A 14933-nucleotide genomic window follows, 5' to 3' on the forward strand; every position below is an offset into this window, starting at 1 on the left:
GCAACTCCTGTTTTGGCTTAAATGTCTATTTTTGCACTGAGTACTTGCCCGGTATGATTCTGAGTTTAACTGTCCATGCACCCATGCATTTTTGAATTCTATTTTATCTTTATATTATAAGGTAATTCTGATGGTAAAACTGAATCTAAAGCTTATTTACTCATTAAATACATGAGAAGTGAAAGGGGACAGAAATCCTGAAATGCTAACAGTGCTTTACCCACAATGATTACTGATCTTTAACTACTTAATCAGGTGTGTCAGATACAGCTGGAAGGTGTTCTTCTTTCCAACGTGGGCTAACAAATCTGGACTTCTGACACTGACGGGGGTTGTTTGCTTTTAATCATACATAAGTTACGCAAAGGCAAGTAAAGAGAGAAAATATTTACAGGTCTATTTCACCAGGAACAGTACTGTAGTGTTCAATTAGTTTGAAATCATGTTTTTTTTAAATAACTGATTTCAACCAACCATGGATAATCTGCAAAGATAAATCATTTAGAAAAAAGTGGAAGTTCCAGTGCATGAGTGTGCAGTGGAATCACAGGAGTGTTGTAGTTCAGGTGCATATTTTGTTGTTATTTATTTCAGTTTTTATTTTTATAAAATCAAATTGTAATCCAAGAGAAGGTGACTTTTGTTGCTTACCTTGAAGAGCTCACCCAGTCTGTGAAGTGTTTTCTGTCCCAGCAAATCTATGTTCCAGAAATGGAAGCTGTCATTCAATTTTCCTGTGCAGGCAACAGAGAGAGTGTAATTTGTCATTGTTGCTGTTGGCTTCTTTACAGAAATTTAAATCTTTTTTTTCTGAGTTCCTTGACCATTGTGTGGGGTGATGAGCTAGCCTTGAAGCTGTAGCCAGAACAGCTGTACACACTGGAAGATTTGTGTCAGTGGCATCCCAGAGGAGTGACAGAGCAGGGCAGTGGCCTGTTGTCTTAAACGTGCAACTTGTTTCGTTGGTTTCTTTTCCCAGTGGCCTTCAGGTCCACAGCCAGTATTTGAAGGTGGTTAACTCCTAACAGGATGGCGGTGGCAAAGCAGGTCCTTAGCTAGCAGCATTTACCCTGCAGCTGCTTTCAGTTTTGCCTGGGCATTTCTTTATTCCCCAAACTACGTCTTGGACACTGCCTGCCAGGAACATCAACTGGAGAGTACTGCAGAGATAGCGGTAGGTTACTGCCACATAGGTAAACAGCAGTTAGAGAAATTGCACGAAACTCAGTAATCATAAATGATGTTTTAGAAAGTGTTAAGCTGTGAGATGAAGGGCTTCAGATCTGCCCTAGGATTAAGCATCTGTGCAGCTGAAGTGTTGACATCCCCTTGTGCTATATGACGATCAGCTCTTTGCTCTCGTTTCTCTTCTCCAAATCCTGAAGACAGAGCTTCCTTGAGAGGAGATGCTCAGCTCCACATGGTGTTGCTCCGGTCTGTTAAATGAAGATGTGCAGAGTTCGTGCTAAATGTTTGCCAGTAAAATGACTGTCATTGCAATTGTACCAGACAAACCATTCTGATTAGTTTCTTACTTTTTCCTTGCACTTTTGCTGTCCTAATACAGAGAGCTTCCTAGAGTGTTGACCTATAATGCAACCCATGAGGTGCTTTGCAGTTTTGGTGGTGTTTCAAAGTAGGAAGAAACTTCTTTGAAGAGGCTAAGAGGACGAGTAAAAATGGATGAACCTAAGCAAAAAACTATGTAGGCTGCTTTAATACTGGATAAGGATCTTTCTTTTGTGTACTTAATGAATGTAAGGACTATCAGGGATTGCTAATTGTGCAAATGAATCCTCCACTGATACAGGCATTGGAGTGCGGTGGGCTTTGCCAAGTGAGCTAATGCTATTTTTCTGTTAGATGTGCACATTCACCTCATCTCTTAGTGACTGGGGGTGACACTAACGGAAGTTATCTTACCTCTACTGAAGAAGCTGAGATGTTTACTGACCAGACACCTAAAGGACAAGTTATGAGGAGCTGCAGATGAAAGTAAACAGTATATGGGCTACGGTTATACAGGTAATAAATACAAAGCACAGGACAGTGGTTGTTGTAGGGGGGGAAAGATGTTCTGCAGATACCTGAACTGAACATGTTGAAATGTGGAATAGAATAGTTAGAAAGGGGTTGTTTAAAAGAAAAAGTAATATTAGGTCTTTTTTGTTTGTTTGTTTTTACAAGTGCTTCTAGTACTATGTACCAAGATCTGAGAAAATGATAGCAAAACACTTACAGAGCATAACTGGTCATTTTCCTTCCCACAATAACTGGTCATTTTCCTTCCATTGCAACACAGCTGAGCCATCAGTGTTCCTCCACTGTTTGATCAAGGGTTATGGTCTTGTTTTTCAGCAGTCTGCAGTGATCCAGTTTAACTGCAAAATCTTACACTTGATTTTTTTTATTATTTTTTTAAATTCTCTGAACAGCATGCACTCAATGAATTATTTACCATTAAAGCTAACTTGGAAAAGTTTTGTTTTCCAGTAATCAAGTCCCAGAGTCTTTCTTGCCCAAGGTATGGAAGCGGCTGATTTAGAAGTTCGTTTACACTACTGAAGATTAAATACAAAATGCTAAAGAACCATACTGAATTTGAAACAGAACTAGCAGTAATTGAAGTTCTTATTCCAGAGCCCTTGTTAGTGTCTCAGTCTGATCCTCCAGGAATATGTGGTCAAGATTCTTTCTTTTTTCTTTACTATACAAGTGTAAGTTCCTTCATTAATTGCATTTGCAATGATGCTCATGTGATCGTCATTTAAGGATAAGTAACCTGGATATGAGTATTCCAGAAGCTCCTTATCTTTATACCAGCTGTCATAAGAAAAACAATAGACATTAAACTATAAAATATCAAGTACAGTGCAAAATATGTGTTAGCTGTCCTTTCAGCTAATACGTTTTGTTCAAATAAGTGCATTGCAGCACAAATGGGACTTGAACAAAAATGACGTTAAGTTTTACTATCTCTTTGAGGTAGATGATGGCAGATTTAACAGTGCATTATCCTGAGTAATCTACTAGTTGGAATCCTATTGAAAGTGAATGGGAAATTGGGTTCTGAGTCTAAACTAACCCAGGGACTTGGGCATATTTCTCTCAGTTTTAGATACATCTAGAAATACGCTCCTATACTAGTAAGAGTTAGCAAGCTAGTGAGTGGATAAACATAAGACAGTTTTTTTGCAGAATATGGGCCAGTAACTTTGACTTGCCCAGAGTTATCCAATTAAAATTAAATATCACAGTTATCCAAATAAAATATCCAAAAATAATACTTCACAATGTTATAATACTTCACAATGTTATAAACAGTATTTGCACATTCCCTTCTCACAGTTAACGAGCCACCTCTCTTTCTACTCAGAGTGCCAACTGAAAGAGTCACATGCTGCAGAAGACAAATGGCACTCTTACGAACAATGTTTTGTCATACGCCCTCACTCTTCCTCCTTTTGGTATGTATGCTGCAAAGTGTCCTAAAGGACTGAAATAAATGACAGCACTTACTAAACTTTGCCTTTTTTATGAATGATCTTCTGTCCACAGCGGAAGGTGACGTTCCTGCCTTCGGAAACAGTCTTGGTTTTTGTCCTTGGTGGGGGCAGAGTAGGAGGAACTGTTGGAAAGGGGAATTCTGTCCACCGAATTTGAGAGAAAGAAATGACGAATGTTAGCACATCTCATTACCAAGCTTCAGTCATCCCCAAACACTTTCATAGCATTATGTTATCACCTAAGGAATCTTAGAAGTATTTATTAAAAATACTTCCTATTGAACAGTCCTTGCATAGACATTTAACCTTGTTCATATGCAAAGATAACTAACTTATGGCATGTAAACTGACACAGATGGATAAAAATCAACTTGCTCATTTCATATACAAGGAAAAAGAAGTTCTGTTTATGAACACTCACCTAGAATGCATGGGTTTGTAGCTATCTTACTGCATTTTTGCATTATTCTGGTCTAAAAAAACACCTCTGTACTGGTGAGATACTAATTTTATATGGTGCAACTCCTAAAGGGCAGCAGGTTTTATCTATAACTCAGTTCCACAGCTGCAGTAAGTTCACATGATCCTGTATTAGTTCCTTGTCTGAATTAATAAAACTGAGAGACTAGACAAGGTGATTAACATATTTTATCTCCTTTTCTGCGGAGCAGCTCAAGTCCAGCTATGCTTTAGATGTCACTTGTTTTGTCCTTGTCCCATCACTGCATCGGGTACTGTACTGCATCTCTTATCTCTGAATTTAACACACCAACATCTCACTTCCTCAGCTAGGTCCAAAAGGGAAGCTGTCTGAGGCACGTGGAGTAGTTGTGTGTTCAGAAACTCCCTAGCATTGGTTCAGTTAAACTAGGGAAGAACGGGACAGTTTAATGGTCTAGTCCATAAATATTTCAACATAATAACTGAGTCCTAATTCCAAGCCTTGATTTAGCTTGTTGCATAGGAGGGCATCTCTGCTATGCTTCTCGTTAGAGCTGGGTAGGGCTAGTCACTTGCATCCTCTGCTCTCTGGTGTAAAGATCCTGCCTACCCCTGCAGCAAGGGCTGCTAAGCTTTACCTCCTCCCTCTGCAACCCTCCCCCCCCCCCCCCCAAAACCCCAGGAGAAAAGTTATGGTACTGTAGCAGAAGTCACAGGTGGAGGGACAGTGCTTTTTCATCAACTTCCTGCGTGTCTCGCAGAAACCTTTTCGTGCCCATGATGGGCACATAAATAATCTATCTCTGCATCCTGGAACAGAAAGAGACAAGGCATGAGAGCAACTGGCAGGACAGTGTTCCCTCTCCCTCGAAGAAATAATAAAGTGACATTTCACCCAAATCAGATTGCTCAATGTAAATGATGGTGCTGAGAGGGGAAGGGAACTAAAAAGGGAGTAAAATAAATAGAGCAGGAAGCCTTTACTAGAAGAACGGGGGGTAGATACTGTGCTACTTTAGCACAATGCCATCAGTGATAAAAACAGAGCAGCATTTGAAGAGTGGCAGGCAAATATTCTGGACCTCCAGAGCATCTTCCCACAGCCTGTCTGGATTGCAGAGCTCTGTCATGTTCTGGTAACAGCCCAATCCAGCCATGAGAATAATCGACAGCTGTTTGCCTTCTCCCTTTCTTTGCATGCAAGCTTTTCCCTTCCCTTCATGTTAGCAAATGTCCAAAAGCATTGTCGGGACTCTCCATGGCTAAAATTAGCCTTTTGTCTTGGGTGACGCACAGTACAAGGTACAAAAGCAAGGCTCAGAGTACGTGCCCAGAGGTGATGCTGGGCTGCAGCACAACAATCTAGATGTAAGGGGACACTGCGGTGCCTGTGCTGGAGTCGCTCAGCGCAGGCTGAGGATGTAAGGTGTGAGGGGTCAGTCAAGCGGCTTTCAGACCTGCCATGGGGGAAGGTGGGAGCATGAAGCCTGCAAGATACCACACAGTAATGTATTTGTGGCTGGCCTCCTGTCTTTGACATGTGAAACTATCAGTGCCAGAAACAGACAATGCTACACCTCCTTTTAGTTCCACTTTGCATAAAAAAGGAATAGGATTCCTCCTGGATACTGCTCCCTGGCTTATAGCCTAGTCCTGCCAAATCCCAAGCACAACCCTGCCTTCCTTACCGTAAAGCCTGTGAATTCCCCAGACTTCATCTTGAGAGATGGTCTTTTTCCCAGTCAAAGTGGCATTGATGTGCATGAGGGCATTGGGATTCAGGGAGTGCATGAGTCCTAAGGCATGGCCTATCTCATGAGCTGCTACGTGTACCAGATCTGTGAGCCAAACACCTGGAAGAGAAATGGAAAAAAAAGCTGACTGTGGTAAAGTACATTTGCTAATCCTGGTGTAAAACCAGAGGAAATATTTTAGCACTTAGAAGGTGTGGCCTTAGGAAAGGCTGCCCATTTTCTTCTCCTTGGGTGCAGTCAAGCCAATTATTTATATGCACTTCTAATTTGATCAGCAGTTCTTGCCAGACTATAGGAGGACTGCTCTGAAAGAGCAATGTTTGAAATGGGGCCAAGTGCCCTGTAATATTCACATCCTCCTGGCAGCTTTCTGCTGCTTTGTTCCTGCAGCCCTGAGCTGTAACTGGAACTGACTGCTTGGGGGTGAGGCTGCTAGCTGGAACGCTCCAGCTTAAAAAAGCCTCCAGCTGACTTCTGCTTGTGGGGCTGAACCGAAGCTTCTCGGTAGCACCTTGAAGTCTGCTTCCAGACAGGATGGATTTTAGCTGAAGGATGACTCAAAAGAGGTGCTATTATTACTGACACCTATCCTGGTATCTTGCATAATTAGAGGCCACAGCAGTATCGCACAATTCCTGTGTTGAATCCAACTGCTTATGGAAAGAGAGCGTCTGAAGGGGGTAGCTTGCACATGTGCTTAACTTATCAGCACATTAAACAGGAATCCTTAGTCAGTGGATTTTTTTGGCTCTTAAAGACTTCTGCTAAATCTCACTGACGTGACTTGGAAGAACAATAATTTTATTCTACTTTTTTTCCATCCTTTGAGCCAATACCTGAGCTAGCTCAGCTTTGGGCAGAGATGCAGTTACTGGAACAAGTACTACTAGCCCCACATTCGCCTTCTGAAGTCAGAAATGTTATTACTGTTTTACAGAAGTGGCTGAACTGTATGCAAATCAGCTGCTGAACTATCTGCAATAAAAGCATGGAATTGGGCTGCTATGGTGGAGAATCTGGCAGAACTGGCACTCAGGACAAAGATCTAAATCTTAGAGGCATCATCGATGTTCTCTCTGAGACACATAGTACCTTTTTTCCAGCTGAACCGGGTATTTCCCAATATCCAGTATTCATGGTCATCAAAATGGATTTCTCCGTTGGGTGGGAAGAAGGCATGGGCAAGTTCCCCTGTTGTTCCATCGAAGCAGTGGTGAATGAGAGACTCTAGACAGTCTGTGTGATTGATGGAGTAGAAGCCTATGAGAAAGGAAACAGATTTAGTGTATCTAGCAGGATAAGCCCATCCAGGACAGAGACATGTAAACTTGTGGTTTACTAAGAAATCTGTTGCTGTATCCCACTTTTTTTTTTTTTTTTTTTTTTTTTTTTTTTTTTTGCAACCTACAAACACAACAGGAAAAATAAATGCAAAGCAACTGCTGTGAGGCAAACTAGGCTCAGCCCAGTGATGACCTTGGATTTGGAGCTGTCCCCAGTGCACGCTAAGGAATCTATTTTTCAGAAAGGAATGCTCAATGCTCTTTGCAACATCACAAGGAAACTTTGTTTTTTTTTTGAGTGAAGTTGGACAGTGTGATGATAACCCCAAGATGCAGGACAGCGAGATGATAACCCCAGGATGCAATCATTCAATTTTACATGCAAACGAACAAACAGCCTTACAGTTGCAGCTGCTTGCTGACTTTTTGCTAGCACCGCAACAGCTTCACAATGCACCCTGTGTCCACTGGAATGGGGCCACCTGGAGCTCGCAAGTGGTAGCAGGACAGGCCCCTGGGAAGGTTTATCATGTGCTTGGAAGTAGCCTCATGCAACAGCAGACTGAACTGCTTATTGCGAAACACTGGAAACTCTGCTTGTTACTTCAATATTGCTGCCATCTGCACAAGAAATAATTACTGCACACAGGCCATAAATCCCAGGGAGAACGTACAGCTGGGTTTGAGATGGAGCAGATAAGAGCTCAGTGCTAACATTCTTCTAGGCCTGAGAAAGTCAGGAGGTGACTTGTGCGTGGTGGTAGGGGCAGAAGGACAGGAAGAAGAGGACAGAGCAGCAGGTAGACAGACGGCACACACAACAGCCTCCTGTCAGTGCAGGCAGCTGTGCAGCTCACCTATTTTCAGGTCACTATCTACGTGGCGTGGCACTTCTCTGAAGCTGAACGGTGAAACCTCGCTCCACATCCGGAACGCAGCTGCTAGCCCCTTGCGTGTGTCCCTGGCATTTATGAGGTTTCTCGGGAAGGAGAGGATTCTGCAGGGACACAGAACAACCTCAGGAAAATGCTGGTCCTTCCCCACATGTGAGAAAAAGGCTATCAGGGCTGCATCTGGCAATCAAGTCTTTCCATGCACTCTATTAGGTTCACACAGGAGTAGCTTGGACTGGATATTAAGAATATTTTAGACAAGGTTCTCTTGGAAATCCACTTTATCCTAACACCTGTCTGTGGTGCAGCACTGCTGGAAGAGAAAGCAACTGCCTTCCAGCATCAAGTAACAACTCCTCCCATCACTGCAGTTACAATGCACACGCACGTGCTGAGCTATAATGCTCTTAGGCAGAACTTTTGAAAGAGGGCTCCAAAGGTTTGGGAGCAAAACAAGAGATTTCCTTTGAAAAATCTCATCACTTGGGAGAGAAACTAAGGCTTTCACTTAGGCTGAAGGTACAGATACAGCTGAACTGTAAGAAAATCTAGTGAAGGATGGCAGAACCCCTGTCTATCCACAATAAGGTACACAAGGCTCCTAAAAACCTACCTTACCCCAAAAGCAGATCTGCATTCAGCAAATTGCCTACAGTGCAGCAACTGGGATGCTTTCAGGAATCTGCCAAGACCTGCCAACCCAGCCCTGCTGCCTACCTGCTGGGGATGCCGGCTCTCCCTCAAGAGCTCTGTTTGGGGCTTGCTCTGTACTTTAAAGGAGAGGCTGGAGTCAGCAGCCACATTAAAAAGGCCTTTGTTAGCACATTAGGAATTTGGAAAAAAATGATTTGGCACCATTGTTTCCCAGAAGATGCACAGCTCTGTCAGCCAGCAAGGATCAGCTGGCCTCTCCAGTCAAACTTCCAGGACTCCTGACAGCCTGAGCTTTACAAGGACAGCCCCATTCCACCTGCCAGGGCTTGTCTTCTGAAACTGCTTCCGAGGGGATTCCCGAACCTTGCTCTCTCTGAGCTCACACTAGCTCTCCTGAAAACATTCACCAATGCCATAGATATTTTCCCAGAGAGAAAAATCATCTGTCCAGGATGCTGCCACCACAGCTCAACAAACAGTTTCAGGGGCTGTTCAGCCACCATTGAATGCAGGAAGTGTGCTGCCCTGAGGCTAAGCACCACGCGGGATTTAACAAATCTAATGCTAGCAGTACAGCCAGGCAGCAACGTGAAAGTTCAGTGTGAAAAGCCACAGCAGTCCATTAGGTCTGGCTCTGAGTAACAGCCTGCTTGTTGGTAGCACCAGCACGACACATACACACAGCTCCACCGCTATGCTCAACAGCCACTTTCCCTGGCAGAAAAGTCTGAAAACAGTGGGGTTAATATTCACTCACCCTAGAACTGCCAAAGGCTTTTTATTGTTTATTAGTAACCTGAGAGTTGGTGTGCTTTCCCGAAGACAGCAGGAAGAAAGTGATTCCTAAAAGCACTCAACACTAATGGAGCTCCATCCTCCTGAAATCACAGAACCTTTCAACAGCAATTTCCCTCAGTGATGACTTAGGTTCAGATGGAGTTCTTCTAAAAATAACAGCACAGCAGAGCCAGTTTCAATTCCTTACCTTCTGTGGGCAGCCCTAGCTCTGGGAAGCCTCAATTTGCCCCCTAACAGTTTTACTGTTAGTCTCAGCTTGCTGCCACATGTGCTACTTGCTTCTAACGCAGTGGGGATGCTTAGCACACAGCCAAGGTGAGAGGTGGACATTAGTAGAAAAAATTCCTGCTTTAGAACGCCTTTAGCAGCTATCCACTCACTGACAAATGGATTAGCAGTATTCGTATGGTTAATATCATGCCCATGGTCACTTAGAAAGATGTAAGGGCTGATGCAAGTCCATACTTGTAGGTCAGGTTGAAGTGATCCCACTTCAAGTGCCCCGGCGTGATCGTGTATCGCTTTCTCCGTGCTGGAGGCCGAGGTGGGAAAGCCGGGCTGTGCAAAGCAGAGGTGCTTGCTCCACGAAGACCAGGCGATGATGTGGCACCTTCCTTAAAAGACAAAACAGGAGGTTGAAGGAGGTGGGAGAGACTGCAGGATAGAACAGCACAGAAGAAAACCTACCAAGTGTGGGGCACATGGTGGCTGGGGAGCATGGGCAGCCCTCCCGCATGGTGTCCAGGAGAAGGGACTGGCACATCGGCTACTCAGTGCCTGGCAGAGCACGCTGAACAAAACCAAGGCAGAGCAAAAGAGGGGCTTTGCTATGAATTCCCGGGGCATCACTCAGGTGCAAGAAGGGAGCAGCACCCCTCGGTGCTGGCTCCCAGAGGATCGGTGCTGTAGGTTCCCCTGAGCTGTTGCATAACTCCAGGACAGGGCACTGCAGCTGCTCCTCTCCTGGAGAGCAGCACAGATGGAACAGAAACAAGGCTTCAGACAGCTTCTGGCCCCAGCAGAGCTGCAGCTCTTCCTGAAAAGCCCTCATTTCCTTTCCACTTTGCTGTTGCTCTCCAGCCTAACCGCAGAAGAAATGAAGCACCGGATAAATGAGTCAAACAGGCAACCCTTTGTGCGAGAGCTCTTTATAAAGCTGGGCTGTGGATCTGAAATGCTTTCAAAGTAAATTGGAGCCCTGGAAACCCTGGAGTGCGTTTAAAGCCATCACACAGTAAAAGACATCACATTTGGTGGCATGCCTGACTCCACCTACAGCAGCAGAGGTAAAAGAGTGAGACCAGCATAGATCCCTGGAAGTCCACCTGCTCTGCTTCCTTTTTCAGGAGGAAGACACCGAATGTCTCTGGGTCATCTTTGCTCCTGAGGCACCGAGACCAACACTGCAGTATGTACAGTGGCAGCATTACAAAAGCTGCACCAGTCTGAGTTTGTCCAACCGCCCAGCACATCCTACAGAAGTCTGCATTTTACACACGGAACAGCTAAGGCTTGGAGAGGCAAAACAGCAGATCCCTGGCCTACAGCAAGCCAATGGTAAGGAAGGACAGGAAGCCAGAAGCTGCAGCTGCCAGACACTGCTCAAATCGCTCCATGACTGCAGCTAGTCATGACTGGAGAAAGGCTGAGGGACTCTATCCCAACAGGAAACCAGTTTCTTCTGCTAATGTCTGTGTGCTGCACTGGCTTCTGCTTGCTCTAATCTCAGCTTCTTTCTTTTCTAGGACAGCCTTCTATTGTAGCCTGTCTGTCAGCTCAGCCAAGGGCCTGACTCACAATTTGGGTTCATCAGAGCAAATGTAAGGCATGCAAAGGCCACACAGTGTCACCTATGGCACAAAGAGATGCTACATATCGTACCTTCAAAGCTGCAAGCTTTTGGCAGGGCATTATTTGATCACAGTTCTGGGAGCCTTCCAATATCAATTTGGTCTTGAACGAGCACTTGGGGTCGCTTCTCCCTTTTAACCTTTGTCACCTAGTTTGCTCTACGCTGGGGCCTGTCTGGATAACCTGTATTTCTTGGTGGGCTCAGTTCTGCTGGAGCTGTAAGAGAAGCCTGGAGAAGATTAGCTCATAATTATGGGATAGTAAGGTATCCTCCTTTTTGCAACTCTTTCTAGTAGGGTAGAATTAGGCAAATCCTACCTGATGTTCTTCTGTTCCTTTCTCTTTGATCCCTTGCCAGCACAGGGCCTGACTGCACGCTCGTTCTGGCATCACCAGCCCAGGACTGCTGGTACTGGGAATTCCTGCTCTGTCTGCAGGCTCTGACTCAGGAGTCTTGATAAGGGGATGAGGTCAGACATTAACACCCTATGGTAGCTGTCTGTTTGTGATAGATCCCCCTGCTCCTTAGCAAAGCCAGCAGAACACAGCTCATTTCTTTCTGGCCTATGTATGCACAGCCCAACTGGTGCCATTTCCACTTTGTGATAGCACTGATCCACCAGCTGCAGGGCCTGAGTGATGGGCACTGCTTCTGCCTTCTCTGCCATGGGGCTATAAATTGCACCAGTGTAGGGTATAAAAAGACAGTCGGCTTTTCAACTCAGAACCAATGCCTAACACACACGCTGCAGCTCAGGTTTAGGGTTCTGACAGAAACGGGAATGATCTAGTTAAAAATTACACAGTGTAATTTGGATCAAAGGATCTGTCTGGATGCCAAAGAGCTGAGACTATGGGAATATTCAGAACTGGAGAAGAGGTCAGCAATTCCCAGAAGGAAGCCCACTTGACTGTGGAGTAAGGTCTTAAGTATTCAAAAAGTTTGGGACATGCCACAAGAAGGACAGATGTTTCAACTCCTTCAACAATTTAAACAAACACTAAAATATACACAGATAAAGGCAGACTCTGGTCAGCATCCCTCGTCTATATTGTTCACCCCGGGCAGTCAGGCCTCCATTAATTTACTTCACTGAGCTGTAATGAATGTAATTCTTTCCTCTCTCTCTCCTAGTTGTGCAGTTCCCCACTCAAACTAAACAGCAACACAACTCCGTGGCTCAGAACCAAGTTAAGAAGAGCCCTGAATACATGATGCAAACGAGGGATGCTACTGCCAGGGTCATCATAAACACAAACAGCAGGAAGTGCTAAAAGCTCTTGAATTGTTTCTTTTTATAAAATTGAAAGTGGAAATTAAGCTAAAAGTGAAGATTAAGATCAACCTCTGAGAGTCCCAGAGTCCTGCTACAGCTCCACCCGAAGCTGAGTCTGTCCCAGCTTATCTTATTAACAGATAGACCCTGAAAGAGTTAACATAGCTACTACCTTCTGTAGGTCCAGCACCAACTCCCAGTTTCAATCTTACACCATGAGCCCTGCCTCTGGAGTTCCTAGGAATCTCAGCTGCTGCAGAAACCAGAATGTGTGTGTGCCACATCACAGCGGGCTGGGAGAGCCAGGTGCTCAGGAGAGCTCAAGTTCTGAGGGCAAACACAAAGCTTTTATGCAGGCACCACTTGGCCGTCTGCAAGCTGTGTACACACCTCTAGCAATCTGATTTCATTTAGATGCATCATTACCTCTCAGGATCCTTTGCAAAAAGTGGCTTGAATAGACATAAATCTGGTTGCCTTAACACAGTTACTTACGCATCGGTTAGATTGCTTCCTGAGTTCATCAGTCTTCTAAAAACAACACACACACACACACACACACACACACACGATATCCCCACTCCCCTTCCAAGCTTTTTACAGTTTGATCTTTTCCCTACCTGACTCTTCTGAACAGCAGCTCCAGCTGGATCTCCCATGACAGCCAGCAAAGCCACCACAGGGAATATGCACAAAAATCCCACGAGGGTCCGATAGCCATTGCTTTTCTTGTCCACCGAGAGGAAGCTGAAGCTCTTCTTTCTGCTTGCAGAAAGTTGTTCTATTTGTTCCATGTCAGTCTTTAGTACTTTTTAGAGGGAGATGAGAGCTCCTAAGGCATCCCCTTTGCAGAATGCATTGCTAATCCTTTTGCTCACAGTTGCATCTGGAGCATTTGTGAGGAGTCCTGCAGCTTCTGCCAGAGCTGTGCAGAACCACGAGAGTTTCAGAAAAAAAAAAGGAGAGAAAAAAAAAAAAGAAAGAAAGCCGACTTTACATTAAGCCTCTTTCCAATGTGCCAAAAATTCTCATTCTCTTAGCCTCTGCCAAGCAGTATCAGATTACTGCAGCTGAAAGTTGGGCTGGTGGGGAAGGAGCAAACTGAAACAAGCTGGGATGGACATGAACTCTTCTCTTTAACTGCCTGTATAATCAGCAGAGGACAAATCTGCAGTTGTCAGCTTTATGTAATAAAGAAATTGGGGGAGGGGGCAGAAAAGGGAATCCAGAAACCAGCATCATGCCCGCGGAATGCTTGCTCACAGTGCTCCGTGGTAGCGGAGCTGTCATTCGTCAGAGCCTGGCTTCAGGAGCAGAATGAAAAAGGAGATGCTGGGCGAGAGCAAGCACCTTTTCTCCACTCTGAAAATTTTGGTCGGGGAGTTTACAAACTCTGATCAAAGTAAACATCATGGATGAGGATCCATGAAACTTGGCAAGTGACTCCTGCACATTCCTTGTGTACTTGGGAGTGACCCAGTAAGGGGTGTTATGCTCAGAGAGTGGAATATTCATTCACAATCATGCTGTTTGGGATACCTCAGCTTGAGCACCACAGACAGACTTGGAGAAGGAAGGTGGCCAGTTTGCCTAGAGCAGCTGGAGTCTTTAAGACACCTCTGGGCTGTGGGTTTGAGTCAGTTTGTCACTTTTTAAAAGCTTACTCAGAAATTCTCAGGTCTTCATTTCTGCCTGGTCACTGAGCACTAGACACTTGGCACTTCGGAGGTGGGGTCCTCAGCTGGACAGCTCTGGCCAGGTAGAGGAAAGGAACTCACTGCCATCTCCCACCTCCAGCAAAGGCAGGGAGCGGGCAGTTCTGGTGCCAGTAAGAAACATTCCTAAGACATATCTGAAAGATGGAAAGGTTTCAGAAACCTCTTGTACATTAAGTAATTAAAAATAATCTAATTTGACATTTTTTCCTAGTTCATAGAATCATAGAATCATAGAATATCCTGAGTTGGAAGGGACCCTTAAGGATCATCAAGTCCAACTCTTGGCACCGCACAGGTCTACCCAAAAGTTCAGACCATGTGACTAAGTGCACAGTCCAATCTCTTCTTAAATTCAGACAGGCTCGGTGCAGTGACCACTTCCCTGGGGAGCCTGTTCCAGTGTGCAACCACTCTCTCTGTGAAGAACCCCCTCCTGATGTCAAGACTAAACTTCCCCTGCCTCAGCTTAACCCCATTCCCGCGGGTCCTGTCGCTGGTGTTAATGGAGAAAAGGTCTCCTGCCTCTCGACACCCCCTTACGAGGAAGTTGTAGACTGCGATGAGGTCTCCCCTTAGCCTCCTCTTCTCCAGGCTGAACAGGCCCAGTGCCCTCAGCCGTTCCTCGTATGTCTTCCCCTCCAGGCCTTTCACCATCTTCGTAGCCCTCCTCTGGACACTCTCCAACAGTTTCATGTCCTTTTTATACTGTGGTGCCCAGAACTGCACACAGTACTCGAGGTGAGGCCGCACCAGCGCAG

General features: G+C 45.0%; 1 protein-coding gene across 7 annotated transcripts; it reads right to left on the reverse strand.

The window, feature by feature from the left end:
* Positions 1–327: 327 nt before the first annotated feature.
* On the reverse strand, positions 328–13750 carry MMP23B (matrix metallopeptidase 23B). 7 transcript variants are annotated; one of them, XR_011089488.1, is made up of 10 exons: positions 13078–13739; positions 9795–9943; positions 7842–7981; positions 6794–6961; positions 5636–5800; positions 4647–4757; positions 3520–3646; positions 2250–2823; positions 1924–1983; positions 328–1436 (listed from the first exon to the last, which is right to left on the reverse strand). XR_011089488.1 is itself a non-coding variant. In XM_068658658.1 (8 exons), coding segments are annotated over exons 1-8 (1035 nt in total). In that variant the 5' UTR covers positions 13252–13750; the 3' UTR covers positions 328–1435. The 7 variants fall into 7 exon arrangements, 2 of the variants coding, with proteins under 2 accessions (XP_068514759.1, XP_068514757.1); XR_011089490.1 differs by lacking the exon at positions 1924–1983; XR_011089487.1 differs by having other exon boundaries at positions 328–1983.
* Between the last annotated feature and the right edge of the window lie 1183 nt (positions 13751–14933).

This window comes from Anas acuta, chromosome 22, assembly GCF_963932015.1.
Source record: "Anas acuta chromosome 22, bAnaAcu1.1, whole genome shotgun sequence".
Classification (NCBI taxonomy): domain Eukaryota; kingdom Metazoa; phylum Chordata; class Aves; order Anseriformes; family Anatidae; genus Anas; species Anas acuta.

What these genes read in the sequence shown, in the direction of transcription:
- MMP23B (XM_068658656.1), bottom strand. Translation starts at nt 13,251, where the DNA reads ATGGAACAAATAGAACAACTTTCTGCAAGCAGAAAGAAGAGCTTCAGC. An exon ending in AGATAGTGACCTGAAAATAG is followed by an intron (nt 6,962 to 7,841) that starts GTGAGCTGCACA and finishes CCTTTCTCATAG; the next exon opens with GCTTCTACTCCATCAATCAC. An exon ending in CCGGTTCAGCTGGAAAAAAG is followed by an intron (nt 5,801 to 6,793) that starts GTACTATGTGTC and finishes TTTCTCTTCCAG; the next exon opens with GTGTTTGGCTCACAGATCTG.